The 21,230-nt window shown below is 42.2% G+C and overlaps 1 protein-coding gene across 2 annotated transcripts in view; it reads right to left on the bottom strand.

Moving 5' to 3' along the window:
- The window catches only part of poc5 (POC5 centriolar protein homolog (Chlamydomonas)), a 149,379-nt gene that overhangs the window by 33,684 nt on the left and 94,465 nt on the right, over nt 1-21,230 (bottom strand). For both annotated transcript variants that reach the window (XM_068029504.1, XM_068029503.1), the window contains one exon: nt 11,831-11,949. In XM_068029504.1, the coding sequence (XP_067885605.1) occupies nt 11,831-11,949 (119 nt within the window). The remainder of the gene's footprint in view (nt 1-11,830; nt 11,950-21,230) is intronic.

The following is a 21,230-nucleotide window of genomic DNA, read 5'->3' as shown; positions in this document are numbered from 1 at the left end:
TGGCGCGAATGTTACTTGCCACTTCTCAGCCTAAGCCTGGATATTTTCCAGGTCTTGCTGCATTGCTACACTGTCTGCTTCAGGAATTGCAGGGCCCAAGAGTTCATAATTGGAAATTAGTGAACACAGAAAGCTATTCAGGACAGTCAGAATTGTTTACTAAATGTCAGGCTATATTAATTGAATTATTTTAAACAATTGAGGGTGCAGATAAAGTGAATGCAGTAGTTGTTCAACACATGGATTTTTAGAAGGAGTATGGCAAGGTGCAGCATGGCCTTATAAAAAATTAGGACACAGTGTTAAAGGGCAGTAGCCCAAGGCTAGAGATGGCCAAGTACATTAAAAGTTAAGGATAATTGAATAAATTTTTGATTGAGGAGATTGAAAGATGGTTTCTACTGGTTGATGAATCAGCAACGAGAAGCACAGAGAAGATCATTTGAAGTGGGAACTTTTTTTCCTCATTGTCTACCCCAGTATTTACATTATTTTTTTAATTTTGAAAAAAAATTTGAAAAATGCAGGGAAAGAATAAGATGTTAGAGACGTTAACCTAAGATAATGAATTATCACCAGCATTGGCAAAATGTGCTAATTGGCCTACTTGTGTTTTATAATTTGACTTTTGATCGTTTACATTTTTCCTCAGCTATATGTTCAATGTGCAAATTGTGTTTTAGTAGCATTGTGAGCAGCAAGTCATCAATGTGATGTCACAATAATGGCAACGAGGTTTTTCACATTTTTGTTACTGTATATAATCGAGAGAGGTGGATAGCAGGAATACTTTTTGTGAAGCAAAAGGTAGGTTACTCTTCTTCAGACTCTATTTTCTTTTCCAATCCAATTTTCTCCTAAAGTGCCAATACGTCCTGAGGTATGGCTTCATAGATGGTATCCCTTTATCCCTTGCCCAAATGGCATTTCTTGTACGAGACAAGACATTTCTGGCTCTATTCAACCACTGAAGGTTTCTCATAATTTGAACCTGTGACCACCTATTTATACACAAAATAGTGATCAGCAGAAGAAACCCTGGCGTATTTTCATTTTCCAAGGACAAACCTGCTGCTGATACCCTGGCCTCCTATCTGCACAGACTGGGAATTAAACCTGAAATCGTTTGATCTAGAACATAGAACAGTACAGCACAGTACAGACCCTTCGGCCCACGATGTTGTGCCGAACCTTTAACCTACTCTAAGATCAAACTAACTACCTACCCTTCATTCTACTATCATCCATGTACCTATCCAACAGTCGCTTAAATGTCCCTAATGTATCTGCTTCTACTCCCACCGCTGGCAGCGCATTCCACGCACCCACCACTCTCTGTGTAAAGAACCTACCTCTGACATCTCCCCGGAACCTTCCTCCAATCACCTTAAAATTATGCCCCCTGGTGATAGCCGTTTCCACCCTGGGAAAAAGTCTCTGACCATCCACTCTATCTATGCCTCTCATCATCTTGTGCCCCTCTATCAAGTCACCTCTCATCCTTCTTCGCTCCAATGAGAAAAGCCCTAGCTCCCTCAATCTTTCTTCGCAGGACATGCCCTCCAGTCCAGGCAGCATCCCGGTAAATCTCCTCTACACCTTCTCTAAAGCTTCCACATCCTTCCTATAATGAGGCGACCAGAACTGAACACAATATTCCAAGTGTGGTCGAAACAGGGCCTTATAGAGCTGCAGCATAACCTCGCGGCTCTTAAACTCAATCCCCCTGTTAATGAAAGCCAACACACCATATGCCTTCTTAACAACCCTATCAACTTGGGTGGCAACTTTGATCTGTATGAGTCAAGCCTATATAGGATCATATCTAATCATCTACCTCTACGACACTTTTCCCATTATCCTCATATCACCTGATGTCATTAGTATCCAGAAATCTAGTGATCTCTGTCTTTAACATGCTCAATGAATGAGCTTCCACAGCCTTCTGGGGGAGAGAATTCCACAGATTCACCACCCTCTGAGTAAAGAAGTTCCTCCTCATCTCAGTCTGAAATGGCCATTGTGGAAACTGGGATGGACATAATGCACATTGTTCTTCAACTATACCTATGTGGCATTACATGTATGAGGCAAAACATTTCTGGCTGGCTATTCTACCATTGAAGATTTCTCATATTATGAACCAGTGACCACCTATTTAACTAAGGATAATTAAGGTCATAAAGCCAGAAAGGAAAAAAGTAGATGATCACTTCTTCCTTTTAAGCCTTTAGACAGACAGAAGCAACATCCCTATCAGCATCTAATAATACCCTTTCAGCAAATTATTCTTTTGAACAGAAAATCTTATGAAGATTTGGTAGTGAAAACAGAAGAGTCAGAAACCAAAAACATTATTTATCATACTCTCCAAATTCTGGAACTGGCAGCTGATAGAATGAAAAATGCATTTGAAAACTATTGTACTGTGTTGCATACTAAGCAGTCATTTGAGATTTTTATAGCAGTGCTCCCAGATCACAATTAGCTATTTACTGAATGCTGTAGTTTATCTCATTTTTCTTGCAGTACTCAATCTTTCCATATTCACTACCCCCCACCCCACCGAAAGTGAGAATACTTGAGGAATGAAAAAAAAATCAAACTGCCAAGATAATTTTACCAAAGTATAATTTTCCAAGTGCATCCCAAACAAGATCAGTCTTCAGTGGTTTTGTGCTATTTTTAACCTCTAACTCAAACATTTTTAAATACGCAAGTGGGATGGTTTTCAGTTCCGATGAAGGGTCACTGACCCGAAACGTTAACTCTGCTTCTCTTTTCACAGATGCTGCCAGACCTGCTGAGTGGTTCCAGCATTTCTTGTTTTTATTTCAGATTTCCAGCATCCGCAGTATTTTGCTTTTATTATTATTGGTTTTCAGGCTACACCAGCTCAGCATTCTCATGCTCAGCACCAAGGACTACTCAAATTAGCAAGTTTACCCCATCAGACCCTTTCGGAATCTTAAAGGCCTCCATCAGGTCACCCTTCAGCTTCTCTTTTCTAGAAGAGCCCCAAGCCTGTTAAGTCTTTCCTGACAAGTTCTAATGTCAATCTTGTGAATATTTTTGCACCTTCATCAATGCATCCTTTTTATAATATGGAGACTAGAACTGCGTTCAGTCCTCCAAGTATGTTCTAACCAAGGTTCCATATAGTTTACATGGTTCCCAGGCATGAATCATAAGGGCTTGCCCTGGCCCATTTTCAAGAACCTAAAATAAACTCCATGGTGGTAAAGGCGAAGCGAGTGCTGTGAGGGAGAACGCAAGCCACACACAAACCTGTCGCAGCATCCTGAAAGGGAGTTGGTGGACTTCTTCCTTGAACGACCACAGTCTTTGCAGGCAATGGCATTCCCAGAATAAGATAGGGAATTTCAGGATTTTGACCCAATGATCAGGAAAGAATGGCACTATTTGTACATGTCCAAGTCATGATGCTACGTAACCTAGGGAAGAAGCTGGGAGGTGGTGACCTGATATTGCTACCCTTGTCTTTCTTGTGGTACAGGTCATGGGGCTAAGGAAATGCTGCAGCACATTCTGTATAATAGTACATACTTCACTGAGTGCACTGCAAGCATTGAAGGTGGAGAGTCCAGTAGCAGGCTTTTGAACCAAGGGGACTTGTGTCATGGATTATGTTGAGCTATGAATGTTGTTGCAGTTGCATAGGTGCAGGCACGTGAGAAGCATTTTATCTCATTACTGACTTGTGCCTTGTAGAGCAGTGGAGAAGCTTTGATAAACCAGGTGGGCCACTTGTAAGAGTACCCATCCTTGGCTCTTGTAGCCATGTAGTTGATATGGCTGGTTCAGTCTAGCTTCTGAACAATGGTGACCCCCAAGTTGTCGATACAGGACATGAAAATAGTGATGGCACTGAAGGCTGGGAGAGATTGCTGGATTTTTCTTGAATATTGCAACTGCCAGGGTATTTAAATGGCAGGTAACATTCATGCTACTCATTAGCATAATCCTGCATATCATCCAGGTCCTGTTGTAGGCTGGCACTGTGTGTATGTTTTCAAGGAGGAGTTAGATATAGCTGTTGGGGTGAAAGGGATCAAAGGATATGGGGGGAAAGCGGGAACAGGTTACTGAGTTGGATGATCAGCCATGATCATAATGAATGGCGGAGCAAACTCGAAGGGCCGAATGGCCTACTCCTGCTCCTATTTTCTATGTTTTTTGCCTGTCCAAGTTCCACCAATACCACTGTGTAAACATCATTAGTCTCTAAGCCTTGATCCTGATAACCTATGCCTGAACTCTCTGGATTTGGGAAAGATAAATGGCCCAGAGAGTGTGCATGCTCTCCATGAAGGGCAACCAGAAACCTTCTACAGTTGGGTGCAAATTTCTCAATGGTTTGACACATTCCAAACAGGATGACAATTTTGTGCACGTGAGAAATGCTGCTGACCAAAAGAGAAATCTTATTTGCCATTTGTGAGACCACCTCTGCCATATTGACGGAGGGAATAGCGTGAAAAGTCTCTCTCATGATTTTTGGGGTGCGATGGCCTTGTCTCTGCCAAGGCCTCAATATTCAGCCCAGTTATTTCTGGGAAGAGTTACAGACAAAGCTGACCACAGAATGATTTAATCCAAGCACTGCCTTTTGTAGAGGAGAGCCACGTGTGCAGTTTCAGCCACTTCTATTTATGGCATCTGGTGTTAAACTCCAGAAAGCTCGTTATGGAAGGATAATGCTGGAGCCTAACCTTACTCAGTTTCACATTTATCGTACAGAGTAAAAAGGATTACAGACATTTAGCTCCTCATTCAAACCCTTCATCCGTCTCAGTAAGTGTCTGCTTACAAGTGCTCAAATCAGATTGCAATTCACACCTTCCACCTGCATATGATCAAACAATTGACGCACAATTAACAGATTAACATCTGGGACCATGTCAGACTCACCTTGAGCTTTCTTTCTCCACTCAAGCTAAATTAGCCTCTCACCATCCTAGTCAATAGGTCTCTCACATTTTGGTCTGGCTTTTGTAGTCACGCCGCTGGGAGTGCAAATTAACGGCTGTCCTGCATGTGACCTTCATGGCCATGCCGCCGTGATTACATGGCGGGTTCCCCCCCACAATCAAGTAGCGGGGGTGGCATTGGCAAAGCCGTGAACAGCGTCACCTGATGTTGGACAGGTGCTGGCACCATCTTTAAAAGGCTGCCAGCCCTGCGTTTACTCACCTTGCATTTAAGAGCAGATCATTTCAGCAGCACTTCATAGTTTTGGATTAATTTTGCAACTCAGCAAACATCCCCCCGGGCACCATTGCCAACACGGCAGACATAAGAGCAAGGGTGGCCCCACGGTTCAGTGATGCCTCCCTGCTGATTTTCCTCCAGGCTGCAAGGGAAAGGCGGCAGGCCCCCTTTCTCAGCGATGGCAAGAGGTCCTCCCATCTGACTCAGCAAAACTGGACGGAGATTTTACAGGTGGTTAGCAGCCGTGGAATCACCCGTCATAACCGAGTTCAGTGCAGGAAGGGGGTCAATGACCTCCTAGGTAAGTTGCGCGGTTCCACATAGCTTGCTGTGATCCGCTTGCTCACAAGCGTAAAGGCACATGGTTGACACAGCCATTGTAATGATAGAAGGGTCATATCGTAATGACAGCTAATTACTGACTGCATAAGTGAGTTTTCTATCTTAGCCCAGTTTAGACCCATGACAGAGTCATTGAGAGCGAAATCTCCCAGGTGCAGAATAGGGGCCCATGTTAGCTTTGACATGCTGTAGAGACGTTTGGGACTTAACAATGACTGCATCCTTGATCTTTCAGGAGAAGAGTGCCCACAACAGTCGAGAGGCGTCCAGGACCGGTGGCGGGTGTCTGACCTGCAGCCTCTGTCGCAGGCCAAAGAGGTGCTGGAGTTAGCTGGGAGCCAAGGAGGACGTGTCATAATCAGACGTCGCGCTCAGGGCCCCAGCTGAAGAGAATGATTACTGCCAAACACAGAATTAATTGAAATTACATTTCATATGCTGTCATCATTGCAACATGCGTACTGTAACACCTAAATGTCTGTTCTTCACATTGTATCCTGCAGGGCGTTGCTCACAAATGCTTGCGGATACCGAGGGAATGACGACACCTCGGAAGACGAGCTACACTCAGAGGATGCACCATCCCATGCTCCTGCACTTTCCACTTTGGTGGGTACCAAATCGGCATTAGATTCAGGGTCACAAGCTAGTGAGAGCAGCACATACCCGCCCAAGCAGGTGGCTGAGGCTGAGAAAGCTGATGCCTCTGACAGAGGACTGGGGGTGTCTAGGCCCATGCTGAGCCCTGAGCTGATGAGCCTCTGGTGTTCACAGCACAGGGCATGCAGGAGTTGCAGGGAGAGGCAAGGCAACATCTGGTGGAGATGCCAGAGGCCATGCGCAACCTTCAGTGAACAATGGACGAGTCCATCCATGCCATAACCACTGCCATGTCCCAGGGTTGCGAGAGCATGGCTTCATCCATGGAGTGGTTGGCAACCCTCATGGAGGGCCATATTCCACAGATGCGCCATGACCTACAAATCATCAGTCTCTGCCTTGCCTACCTTGCTCGCTGCTTGCCATGTTGGCCTCCATCACTGCTCTCTGATTTCCCATGTGTGCTTGTGTGCCCTCAGTGTCCTCATTGTCAGAGGATATCTCATGTTTCCATTCTTCTTTTTCTTGCAAGGCCTTCCCCCTCTGTACTGTGATGTTGTGCAGAATGCAGCAGACTACAACGATGCGTGCAACCCTGTCTGCTGCATTCTGTAGGGCTCCACCAGATCTATCGAGGCAGCTGAACTGCATCTTCAGCATACCAATGGCCTGCACGATGGTCGCTCAGGTGGAGCTGTGGCAGGCAACGTATCGCTCTTCAGCATCATTGGTGGGTTCCTCACTAGTGTCAGAAGCCATGTCATCAAAGGGGCAGCCTTAATCAATAAACCACCCCTGAAGGTGAGGACGGGGGAGAAAAAGAAAAAGTGAAAAGCAGTGGCACCTGGGACTGGCACAGTAAGTACGAATTATGCCAGCTGCCTGGGAAGCAGGCACACACTTGCAGGAAGCGCTTTCTGTGGTCACACAATCATTGGATATTGATGGAATGAAACCCCTTTCTGTTTATGAAGGCAGCTGGTTGGTCCGTGGGAGCCTTGTGTGCAGTCGATGACACCTCAGACCTGTGGGAATCCCGCAATGGCACAAAATCCAATGGCCCTCTCAGCCTGACTCTCAGGGTCCTGCAGTGTAAAAGACGCTGGCCCTCCTGAACAGAGCATTGGCCACCTCCTTGATGTAGCGGTGCACTGTGGATTGGGAGACCCCATACATGTTGCCGGTGGATCCCTGGAATGATCAAGGCGTAGGCCACAGGCATAGAGTGACCACTAAAACCCATTGGTTGCAAATCATCATTCAGGAGTGTGCAGGGGGTTGGACGGCCTTTCAGATCATCTGCAGTTGTCTCTGGCACTGGCGCTCAGACTTTTGCAGGTATGTCATCAGAGTCCTATTGACTTGCTGGCATCTCTGGGCTCCTCTGCACCTTGGTGGCTGCTGCTGCTCGCGTATGGGAGCTGCCTCTTGAGCCCGGGTCCAGTGGAGATGCCACATCACAGCAAGGGGATCCAGGAAAACAGGGTGGATCATACCCATCTCTATGCTCCTGGTAACGTCGGATTCTATCAAAACGTAAAGTACACCTATCTGGGCAAACATATGCGTTAATTTCCGCTTCAGCAGTATTCCAGCATGAGCTCTATGGTATGGCTTGACGTTGCCCACACAACCTTTAAATATGTGCAAGCCATCATGACCATAGGAATACCATTTGAGTTGCCTGCCATGGACCCCCGGCAAAAGCAGCCTATACAGTTTCCCAGTTCTGCCCCCTCTTCCACCCCCCACCCCAACAACAGTGTATCCACTTGCAGAGATCCCCTGATTCCCCCACCAATGTTATCCATTTGCAGAGTTGCTCCCCTTCCCCCACACTCAATGTTATCCACTTGCAGAGTTTCACTCTCTGTTCCTCCTCTCCCCCACCCCCCGTTATCCACTTGTAGAATTTCCCCCTTGCCCCCCCAACATTATCCACTTGCGGAGTTTCCCCCTTCCCTCCCCTCAAAGTTATCCGCTTGCAAAGCTCTCCCCTCCCCCCCCCCCCCCCCCACCCTAACCCCGATATCCACCAAGTGTTCCAACCTCCCCTCACATCTGTGGATTAACCTTAGTGGCAATTTCCCATTTTGAAAAAAAATTCCACAGCATAGCAAGGCATAACTTACCCAACCTTCACAGGCACCGAGGACTCTAGTCTCAGTGGTGCCAGCTTTTCAATGACAGGAAAGCGAAGGCAGATGAATGCTGCACGTCAAGCAGAAGATTGCGAACGGATGGCAGGATTACAGTGAATTGCATTCTAATTAATGCAAAATGCTATGTAACAGATTTAAATCGCAGTCTTGTCACAGAGCAGCAGAGGTGGCGCCACGGAACTTCACCGCCTCCAGGAAGATTGGAACCTGGCATTACCGTCTTGGGTTCTGTGGCGGACGATTCTGCTCAGATTCTCTGGCCTCCCTGCCATAAAACCCCCCTTCAGACTGTAAACAAAATCCAGCCCCCTCTCTCTATTCCCAAAACAGAATCTTTTCCATTATTTTCTCTGTATCCCTACACCAATGTCCAAGGATATTCTTTTCGTTTTACACTTTGACGAGTCAGCAAAATTCCTAATGAATCCTTTCTGAAGCATTTCCAAAAAGGTTTAAATGAGGACTACATAGTTTAACGGGCAATGCAGTTAATGGGCAGCTCAATGACTCATCAGTTAAAATAGTGGAGCAACCCTTTTCTGTGATCGATTGGTCCATGTCACCTAACCAACCAGATTATCTATAAACAGGTTGGTGCAAGGATAAAAAGGGAAAATTTTTTAATAAAATAGACCCTGTACAAAGACGCAGATATGCAAATGACAATTTAAAAATAGTTTCAAAATTCTGTCTCCTTAAATACTGAAAAACTAAGTTGTTTGCAATTTTATCAATTTATATCTTTGAACTATTGCCACAAGTTCTAAAAGTTGCCAAATATAAGTGGATAAAACTCTCATTCAGCCTATTACAACAGTCAAAAATTCCACGTCAGAAAAAATTAAATTGAAAAAGGAAGCGAAGGACACACATGTCCTTGACAAATTGAAAGAATGCCAGATAGCTCAAACATGCCAGCAAAAATACAGTAATGTATGAATTAAACCCCACCTGCAGAAAATAACATTGGCATCAAAACAAAGGTCTGGCTTAAGTGCCATGTACTCCTGCGGTGCTTCTCTAATCATCACCTTGGAGAGGACTATGAGCCCATGAATATGTTCCCATCACTGTAAAGAACTGTTCCAGTATACAGCAGGTCAGCCTCATTGAATCCACTAGTTTTTAAAAGCAATCCATTAGACTTCAAATTATACTAAATCTAAGATCTAAATGAATTTTCTTTTCCAGGTAGTTTACAACATTCCATAGCTGTACATCTAGACTTTTCAGAACACTGTTCTTCACTGTGACAAGTACAGCTGAGCTTCGGGTATTCCCACACTACCAGCTTTTCCCGTCATCTTCACCACATGTTTACCCCAGTTCTTCGCCGTTGGAGACATTTCTCAAAATTAACTGTTGTTAGCATTCTCACCCGAGTCAGAAGGCAGTGTGTCAAAGCCCCACTCCAGCATCTAATTTAGATACTATAGAGCAGTACTGTGGCAGATGCTATCCTTCAGACAATATCAAGTCAAGAGCCTGGCTGCCTTGGGGATGTTATAAGATCCCAAGCCACTACTGGAAAATGAGCAAGATGTTCTGGATAACATTGCTCAACCCTCCCCAAATCACCACCACGAACTGGTTAAGCGGTTCTTTATTCTACTGTTACTTGTGGACTCTGGTTTGAAAATTAATCTTTATTTCCCAACATTATAGGCACCATACCTCTCAGTAATTTGTTGTATGTAAAGCAATTAGAGAGCTTTGAGATGTGACAAGGTTCTATGTAAACACAGGTCTAACTTCTTTTGAAGAAAAGAGCTAAATATTTGGATCTGAAGACAGATTGACTACAGAGAGAACATGCCAGCAATTCTGTAGTTTGGATTGCTGTGCTAATGACAAATGGATAGGAATCAGATCTTCATGATTTTTAATCTGGACTGCATTTTGATAATGAAGGAAACAAACTTCCTAAGTTGCAGTCAGAGAAAAGTGTATTGGGCTTGAATCACCATGTAACATCAGAAGCATCTTCAAGGATTTCAAACACTGGTATTAGTGAGCTAAGTTAAGACATGGAAGATCTTCTTCAATGATGAGCACGAATGGGCTGAAAACAATGAAGCTAAATGTTGCTTTGTTTTTCTGCAAACATTTGTAGAAAGAATTTTAAGCCTAACTTGCATTGCACTTCTTGAAAACTGTGCCAATCTGGATTATGTGCTATGGTATTTGTTGTTTTATCTTACTCTGGATTTATAGACAATTTGGCAAAGATTAATTTGTACATTTGTACTAGAAAGCACCAATTCCACAGGCTGAGACTCTGAATTCTTACTATTAACAAAACTGTACATGGCAAACATTTCTCAGTTTAAAAAAAGTATGAGTTAAAAAAAAACTAATATGGCAGGTCAACAGGCCAAACATACACATGTACAAATTTGGATCTGAAAAAAAAACAAGCTCCTCACTTAATAGATTGGGCTACAATTAATACTGATTGAAGATTTAAAACTGACCAGGGCAGAGGCAAATCACAGAAAAAACAGTAAGCCAACTCGTCCATGACACAGGAGTACTAATAAATATTTGTCTCTTCAGTTTGTACCTGTGGCTACATTACCTAACTGCCACTTTATCTGGTGACGAAACCAAACTTCTGATTTTATGTTTATGTAGAAAGGGATATTAGCTTTTAATTCAAATCTTGCAAACTTATGTGACAGTAGTTAAACAAGAAAAATCATATATACCCTTAGAGTTTCAGGAAGCAAGAAACCAACTAGCACAATATAGGGCAGAAGAGTGCAAGTTTTCCCCTTCACGAGCACCTAAGTATGCATCGTGGAATCTCAAGGGTCACAAAATTTAAATCAAATATATTGCAAGTGGCAGATGCTAACAGACCTTAGTATGCTGATTTAGCATTTATCCACAAATAAGATTAACAAAAGTAGTCTGCAGCTTAGAATGTGTCAGCTGTCTGATATGACAATCTAACCCACTGTCCTGTTCTCTCCCGTAGCCCTGTATCTTCCCATTTCAAATGTTTATTTACTCTTCCTTTAAAAGATGCAAAGCAAGCCATCTCGAAAGTACTCCCCATGACAAAGCATTCTATACTCTTTTCAAAAAGGAATTTCACCTGACACTTTTCTTCATGACTACTAGACACTGATTCTGTAAACAGTAGAAACAGATTTTCCTCTACCCACCTTACCAAAATCCGTCAAAATTTTTAAAACCTCCAGTTCAGTTTCATCTCAGCCTTCTCTGTTCTAGTGGAAATAATCCCAGTGACCAAAGTGCAGTGAAAAGGTGTGTTCTGAATAGATTTACAATTTCATTTCCCTGTCTCTGCAATAGTGTGGCAGAGTTTGAAAACTAAGTAGAGTTGGGGAAATGAAACTTTTGCTGCACCATTCTATGCAGACATAAGGCCATCCCCTCCAGCATTGCTACTCTTGGTTTTGCAGTGAAGTAATGCATAAATCAAAGGCAAATCTGACATTTAAAATTAAGTCAGGTTTATTACATACCATCCGATCAGACTCAAAAGGAATTGAAGGATCTGAGGTTATAGGAATAGGACCAACCGAACTTCCAGGTGCAGAGACAGAACAGTGATCTGGATCATCTCTTCTCTGTACAGATTCTCCTGTTTTTAAAAATAAATATACAATTGAAATTTGACCATATGTGCGAGTAGAACAACAAAGATTCCTGCAACTTGCAAAATTTTCATCGTATATTTGAGAACTATGTATGAACCCTTAGGAAAGTGTAATGGTGATCCCCCCCCCATCTTGGAGGGGGACAAAATTACTACATATAAAATTCCTGGGGGGGGGGGTTTGATGGGGAAGATTAACTGCTAAATAGTGGTTAACAAATCATTTAATGGAAGGATATTAACCAATCCCATATTGGTTAAGATAATGAAACAAATTAAATATTTATGCCTTCATTCTTCCTCTTCCCATGTTGATATCAATTCCTCAAAAAAGCAGTTGCTCTAAAATAATAACTGGCAAATAAAATTAGCACGCATTTAGGAAGTAATGTTACAGTTGCACTGTCAGGACTTGAGTTGAATTAATTTAATAATAATAAAATGAACTGTCAACAGTGGTACATAAATTTCAGACATAAGCATATCTTACCATGTAGTCAACATGTGGCTAAGCTGTAAATTACAACAATTATGGTGATCAGGGTAAAAAGTACATTAGTAAAATATTACATTCTTACTCCTTGCTACACACTGATGGATCACAAAAACTGCTACTACTGGTGTTTTACACAAGAATGCAAGAAATAGGAGGAGCAGGCCATATGGCCCCTTGAACCTGCTCTGCCATGCACTAACTTAATGACTGATCTTCAACCACAACTCCACTTTGCAACCTGATCCCATATCCCTGAGCATCCAAACATCTATCAATCTCATCTTTGAATATACTCAACGACTACGCTGATGCTAAGTGGATGTTCCCCCTGATGAGAGAAACTAGAACCAGGGTACAGCTTTAAAAGAAGGGTCTCCCATTTATGGCCGATATGAGGAGAAATATTTTCTCTGAGGGTCGTTAGGCTGCAGCATTCACTTCCCCAGAGAGCAGTGGAGGCAGGGTCATTGAATATTTTTAAGGCCGAGTTAGATAGATTCTTGATCGACAAGGGAGCCAAAGGGTATAGGAGGTAGACTGGAAAGTAGAGTTCAGGCCATTGTCAGATCAGCCAATGATCTTATCAAATGGTGGAGCAGGATCGACAGGCCAAACGGCCTACTCCTGCTCCTAATTCATACTTATGTATGACTGAGCATCCACAGCTCTCTGGGGTAGAGAATTCCAAAGATTCAGTTGAGTAAAGAAATTTCTCATCATTATTCTGAGACTGCCCCTTAGTTCTAAACTCTCCAGCCAGGAAAAACAGCTTCTCAGCATCTATCTTGCCAAGCCATCTAAGAATTTTATATGTTTCACCAAGATTACCTCTCATTCTTCTGAAAATGTGTATTTATATAGCACCTTTAATGTAATAAAACATCACAAGGCGCTTCCCAAGGGCATTATTAAACAAAAAGTGATGCTGAACCACATCATATGACAGATGGCCATAAGTTAGGTCGAAGAGGTAGGTTTTAAGGAGCATCTTAAAGGAGGAAAGTGAGGTGGAGAGGCAAAGAGGTTTAGGAACGGAATTCCAGAGTGCAGGGACTAATACAAAAACAAAATACTACAAAGCTGAAACAAAAAAAATAAAATGCTGGAAATACTCAGGTCAGGCAGCATGTGTGGAGAGAGAAACAATGTTAACATCTCAGGTCATGACCTTTCATCTGCTTGTCCTGAGTATTTCCAGCATTTTCTGTTTTTGTTCCAGAGCTTAAGGCCCTGGTAGTTGAAGGCACAGCCAGTTAAATTAAAATCACAGCAATTAAAATCAGGGATGCTCAAGAGGCCAGAATTAGATGAGCACAGATATTCGAGGCTGTGAGGCTAGAGATGGGGGGGCGGCATGGAGAGATTTGAAAACAAAGATGAGTATTTTAAAATCAAGCCGTTGCTTAACCGAGAACCAATGTAGGTCAACATGCACAGGGGTGATGGGTGAACTGGACCTGGTGCCAGTTAGGACACAGGCAGCAGAGTTTTGGACGGCGGCAAGTTTATGGTGGAAGAACATGAGGTTGACTGGAAGGGTGCTTGAATAATCACATCTAGAGGATGGATGAGGGTTTCAGCAGCAGATGAGCAGAGGCAGGGTTGGAGTTGGGCGTTGTTATGGAGGTGGAAATATGCAGTCTTAGTGATGGTTCGGATTTGTGGTCGGCAGGAAAGCGGAGGTGAGACTACGATCAGATCAGCTGTGATCTTATTGAATGGCAGATCAAGCTCAAGGGGCCGAACGGCTGACTCCTGCTCCTACTTCTTAATGTAATTCAGAGACAGTGGAGGAGTCGAGAGGTGGTGGATAGAGCTGGGTGTCGTCATCAGTATAGATGTGAAAACTGACCCGGTTTTTGGATAATGTTACCAAGGAGAACCATCAAATGGGAATTTTTTAAAATTCATTCTTCAGATGTGAGGAGCATCACTGACAAGGCCAGCATTTATTGCCCATCCCTAACTGCTGTTGAACAGGAGGTAGTGAGCCACCTACACTGAGTGCTTGCTAGGTCATTTCAGAGGGCAGTTAAGAGTCAACCACATTGCTGTGGGTCTGCAATCACCTGTTGGCCAGACCCCGTAAGGATAGCAGACTTCCTCCCCGAAGGACATTAGTGAACCAGTTGGGTTTTTAAGTCAATCTATTAGTTTCATGATTATTAAGAGAGACTAGCATTTTATTCCAGATTTATTAACTGAATTTTATGTTCTCCACCTGCCCTGGTGGGATTTGAACTCATGTCTCCAGACAATTAGTCCAGGTCTCTGGATTACCACTCCAGTAACATCACTATGCTACTGTACCCCCTTGAAAATAAGATAGATCCTTGGGTGACACCAGAGGTAACTGTACAGAGTGGGAAGAGAAGGTGATTCTCTGATGGAACCAGGAAAGTGCAGTCCCACCTTGTTGGAGAGGCACTGAAGGAGGAGCGTATGATCAACAATGTCAAGGGCTGCAGACAGGTCGAGAAGGAATAATTTAATTAACTCACTTAACCCATCTATATCCCTTTGTACATCCATCTCCTCACAGCATACTTTCCCACCTAGCTTTGTATTGCCTGCAAACATGGATACATTACAATCTAAATTACTTTGAAGGGACTGAGTGTAAATAGCTGTTTCTTCACAGATATAGCTGTACAAAAGTAGTTGATGCAACAGTTGCTGTCCACGACAGGAAATCTTTCCTCTACTAAAAATGTCCCACATTAAAATGAACAAATTCCATTAAAAAATTAAAGGAATATCCACAAAGTCAGAGCTCAGTAACCACATTTTCATTGCATCATTTACTGATACACTGCTAAAAACTCAACTTTAATATGCAGGACTGCCACTGGTACAAGTGGAAAACAATTATATTTTACTTTGAGTATTCTCAATTAGAAACTTAGTGTGTACACAAACCAAGGTCACAAGTACATTTAAAAAACTCTTCCTGGAGTAATCCTTTAATGTTAAAATAGTGTCAGATATCACTTTAGCAAAGCACGATCAGCAAAAAAGGGAAAAATGTTGCACTAAGAGAAAAGACAGCAACAAATTTTGCTGGGCACAAGTGCACTAATGTGTTTGAAAAACGAACTGCTCAATATTGGTAGTCTTCCTCATTCTATGAATGAAGTTCAGTTTTCATACACAAAATAGGAATGCCTGCCTTCTAAAAGGAGAAACTCACCACTAGCTCTTCAAATGTTCACACCAGGCCATGTAAGTCTGCCAAATCACAGCATTGCTTTGAGGTATACCCAGATGTTCTGTGTGCACAATGCTGCTTAAGCTCAGTAAAAGAGAACTGATACATGCCAGTCTAATCTTGTACACCAGGTTATTTAAGTGATAAATCAAAAACAGTAACAAAATAATTTTGCTGTTGATAATGCTTTAACACAGGAACATAACATAAAAAATATAAAAACACAGAAACTGAAAGTCACAGAGTAAGCCATTCAGAAAGAGAGACAAGATTGCCCATATGGAAGCTTTGTAAATGGAGGTTGCATTCAACTTAAAAGAATAAAGAGAAACTAAATAATTTACTATTTATCTTCAAACTTAAAAAGAAATTATCCTGAATCTTGAGACTCTAAATCACTATTTCTCAACGTTACTCCTATTATAATGTCCGCATTATAATCTACAGGATGACCAAAAGCTGACTCAAAGAGGTGGACTTTAAGGAAAAATTAATTGCAAAACACTCAGGATACAAGTCACAGATCTTGAAAGACTTGGCAGTGTGAAGAAGAGATGGCAAATATTTGACCATGTGGCCACATGCAACAAAAAGATAGGCAGCTGTCAAGCAGATGGCTATAAAAACTTGACTGCTATGCATCTTTCAATAGAAATGGGCAACAGGAAAAATACAAAAGGAGTAGAGATCAGTAATGATAAAAGGGGGTTCATTCTGAGCATGAGAACTGCCAGGTGTCTCCCAGGAACATGTGTGACTGATATCAGGTTAGGGTTGATGATCTATTAAATGCAGGAGCAAAAAAAAAACTAATTGTAGTCCACGTTGGAATGTAGTTAGCATGCCTTCAAAGTAATTTCAGGAAGTTTGGGAGAAAGTCTAAAAAGGGCCAACAAGACAGAATTCTCTTCTCCAGTTATGTGCTACTTTTTCAGTGAAGGCGACTAGAATAAAAGATCTCAACTCCTGGCTATGGGACTGGAGTGCCTTCTGAACAAGATAAAATGTGCACTGACTGTATAGGCTAGACTTGAGCAGAAAAGTGACTGAAAATGATAGACTTAAACAGGGATCTTTCAATTAGGAATACTGGACAAGGAGGCTCATGCAAATGTACAAGATAGCCAGAAATAGATAGGATGCACCATAGTATGGGTACATAGGACACTATAATTAACACTGCACCAAAAAGGAATCACAAATGAGGCAAAAAACAAACCATAAACATAAGTCAGGCAAAGGTGAGTGAATAAAGCACAAATAATAGAATTGTAAAGACTATTTATGGACATCATAGATAAAATGAACATTTGGTTTGAGGGTGGGGGGGGGGGGGGGTGGTGGTGGGGAAAGAAAAGGGATGAATTGAGTAGCTCAATTTGAGATCATGGGAAGGAATGAGAATGAGTATGCAATGAGTATAGAATTTAATACAGAATGTTAGACGTAAGGTTGTTAGAAGGAAGAAATGGGCATAAGACAGTCTTCACAGTTAAGAGAACCTACAGGAAAATAAATGCATCAATAAATAAAAGGCTGCAATAGAACGAGACTGGAGGCTAGAGTGAAGAGATAACAAACATTTCCATCAGCCTAGGTTAATTGGTACTGCTCACAGCTGAGTCAGAAGGTCATAGGTTGAAAATGTTTAAACCACCTGTCGAAGAAAGATGCAATTATAAGCACCTGCAATGTTGGTGGGGCCGCAGCCGTAGCTCCTTTACCGCCGGTGCCCACCCGGCAAGTGTTCTATGCGCTGCCTGTATTCAGCAAGAATATCAGAAATCAGTGAGAAAGGCGGATTAACTGCAGGGTGCATTAAAAGGGAGATATCTAGAGGCCAGGATTAGTTTGCAATGATTTAAGCAATTCCTGGCAAGACTTAAAGCAGAGTTTTGACAGATTCAAATAGCGAGTAGGTGGAAGGGACTGATGGGAAGAATTGAGAAAAATTCAAAGGTTGAGAATAGATTTCTTAAATCCAAGTATCATCAACCAGCCAACACAGTGAAAGCTCAAAAGTAGAACCTGGACACAAGGAATACAAACATCCAATATCAGAAATGCAGAAAAGTCTGAAAAGTGAGTGATACAATTCTGAAAGCCAAGGAGCTACCAAAACATTTATGTAAGACCTGCAAAAACGAAAGAATATATTTAAATAAAGCAGTGAGTCAGGATGGCATTTGCGTTGGGGGGGGGGGGGGGGGGGCAGGGGCATGCGTGCAGTGGCAAGGATATCAGATCACCTGAAGTTTGAAAATTTAACACTAACAGTTATTCTTCATGAGATTATAGTAATTATTCTTTCTAATGTACAGTTCAAAGAGGAAAATAAGTTTCCCAATGGCTCATTCATTTAAGAGCAACACCCAGCTTAGAACTGAGCCATATAAAACAGAAGCATTCCAGGTTCAGTCACCAATTTTGGTCATATTAGCTAATTGGGATAGCACTGGGGGTGTTGTAGTTGGTATGAGCGCCCCAGGGCTGAGAAGGAAAAAAATATGACCCTCCTGATTCCCTATCCCGTGATTTTTGTTTGAAATTCACATATACATGCTTCCCAAGTGAGAAGATTGGGCTTAGTTATGGTGTCCATAACTGGTATTTGTGTATTAGGCTCAGACATAAATAATTGATCAGACATCACTCCCTTCGTCACCGATGCACAGTGGCAGCAGTGTGTACTATCTACAAGATGCACTGCAGCACCTTCCAAACCCACAACCTCTACCACCCAGAAGGACAAGGGCAGCAGATGCATGGGATCACCACCTGCAAGCTCCATTCCAAGCCACATGCCATCCTGATTTGGAACTATATTGCTGTTCCTTCACTGTCGCTGGGTCAAAATCCTGGAACTCCCTTCCCAAGCACTGTGGGTGTACCTACCCCACGTGGACTGCAGCAGTTCAAGAAGGCATCTCACCACCTCCTCATGGGCAATTAGGGATGGGCAATAAATGCTGGCCAGCCAGTGACGCCCACACCCAATAAACGAATATAAAAAAAATGCAACTTATGAGAAGTACTGAATGGCAGTGAGCACCAGTGAAACCATACCCCCATAAAAGTTATCAGACGCAGAAGGGCAGAGAATTGGTAGGGTTCGATAGACACTAGCAGCTTAGAAGAATCTTTATCAGCTGCTTGGAATTTTACACTCTGAACACGAACACACTTATTCCATAACTATAAAGCCAATCCATAATTCAAGCCTGATCAACTGAGGGTACACCATGGAAATGCAGCATTCTTTTCAAATCAATATAACTGCCCTGCAGATGTTTTCTAGCTGACACCACCACTCAACAGGGCAAAAAGTGATTCAATAACATTTAAAAACCTACCCTTAATGTAAATGTTCATCGAAATTCATCATCCATTACATTTAGGTATTCAAAATCAAAATTATGCAATAGTTTTTCCATACAGCTGTAATTTTAAGCAACTGAAATTTGAACAAGTTAGTATGCAGCTCATGTTTAATCAGTATTTCATCTTCAGAGCTAAGCTAAAGATTTTAAGGTGAATCGGTTTCAAAAATACCAACACGAATCTCACTAGCAGTAACCGCACTTACTCCTGCAAATCACTGAAATCCAATTTGTAAAATTAATATTCCCCATTACCGTAGTGGAAGACAGGTTTCATGATCAAATCCTGAACCAAAGATCAAATTTTCAAACCAATGGCAAATTTAGCTGCTGTTCTTCAGATACTATACCAATAATTTGAGACATCCAAGCAGTTAATTGGAGCAAACCAAAAAAATGCTTTATCAAAAATCTTTCAAAGTTGTTATCCTTGCATATTTGAATGTGTTATACAGGAGGGAGGGAAGATGCTGGGTTCCATAGATCTTTTCACAAGGATCAACTGGTTCATAGAATCATACAGCACAGAGGTGCCATTTGTCCCAAAGTGCCTATGTCAGCTCTTTGAAAGAACTATCCAATTAGTTCCACTCTTCTGCTCTTCCTCCTAGCCCTACATATTTTCATCCCCCTCCTCCATTAAGTATTTATCCAATTTCCTTTTGAAAGTTGCTACTCAATCTGCTTTCATCACCTTTGCAGGCAGTGCATTCCAGATCATTACTCGCTGCATAAAAACATTTCTCATTTCCCCCCCTCCCCGTTTCTTTTGCCAATAAGATTAAACCTATGCCCTCAGTTTGATTTGCTGCTGAAAAATTAACAAAATAAAAATTAGAAATGTAGATTATAACCCAGTCCTTTTTTGTAGGAAGTGTAGAGAAAGACTGATATACGAAATAAACTCTCCACTAAAGCAATTAAACACACAAAAATAGCTGAATGTATATCTGGTTAGGTGTTACGGGCAGGTGAGGTGGTCAGAGTTGCCCCTCTTGCCCTTCCTCTTATTTGACCGCAACAGGGTTCATTCCTTTTTAAACAGTGGTTGTGCTTACCACCTCAGTGTGTTTTTTACCTTTAATGTGATCGCGAAAGAACCAATCGGACAGGTTTTCTTGAGTTTAAACAAGAAAGAGTTAAGTTTATTATACTCAACATGCTAAACCCGATCTAAAATAAAAAATAAATGCTACACATTCACACAAGGATCACACACACATAAATAGATTACAAAGTGGAAAGGAAGTTTTTTGTTTGGAGTAAAGTGCAGAATAAATAAAAGTTAAATACACAGTCTGAGGTTGGATGAATCAGTGGTCTGCTGGCTGGAGTTGCATTCTTGACTGGTCAAAGGGCACTTTGTGGTTGGCCCGTTTTGCTCAGGGGTTTCTTGGAGGCAGAATTGTAGGTGGCTCTCTTCCCCTGGTCTCGGAACATAGGAAGAGTAGGCCATTCAGCCCATCGAGCCTGCTCTGCCATTAAATACGATCATGGCTGATCTTCCACTTCAATGCCTTTTTCCCACACTATCCACATATCCCTTTATGTCATTGGTATTTAGAAATCTGCCAATCTCTGCATTAAACATGCTCAATGACTGAGCTTCCACAGCCCTCTGGGGTAGAGAATTCCAAAGATTCACAACCCTCTGAGTAAAGAAATTTCTCCTCATCTCCATCCTAAGTGGCTTCCCCCTTATTTTGAAATTGCGTCCCCTAGTTCTAGACACCCCAAGCAGGGGAAACATCTTACCTGCATCTACCCTGTCTATCCCTTTAAGTATTTTGTAGATTTTAATGAGATCACCTCTCATTCTTCGAAACTCCAGAGAATACAGCCCAGTTTCCCCAATCTCTCTTCACAGGACAGTCCTGCCCTCCCGGGAACAAGTCTGGTGAACCTTTGTTACACACCCTCTACAGCAATATCCTTCCTAAGGAAAGGGGACCAAAACTGCACACAGTACTTCAAATGCGGTCTAACCAAGGTTCTATAGAATTGAAGCAAGACGTCACTACTCCTGTACTCAAATCCTCTTGCAATAAAGGCTAACATACCATTAGCCTTCATATGCTTGCTGCACCTGCATTCTAGCTTTCAGTGACTTATTGACGAGGATACCCAGGTCCCTTTGTACATCTACACTTTCTAATCTCTTACCATTTAAGAAATACTCTGC

The sequence above is a fragment of the Heterodontus francisci genome, chromosome 4, assembly GCF_036365525.1.
Source record: "Heterodontus francisci isolate sHetFra1 chromosome 4, sHetFra1.hap1, whole genome shotgun sequence".
Taxonomy (NCBI): Eukaryota; Metazoa; Chordata; class Chondrichthyes; order Heterodontiformes; family Heterodontidae; genus Heterodontus; species Heterodontus francisci.
The sequence above is the reverse complement of the archived record's forward strand: the minus strand, read 5'-3'. Positions and strand labels throughout refer to the sequence as shown.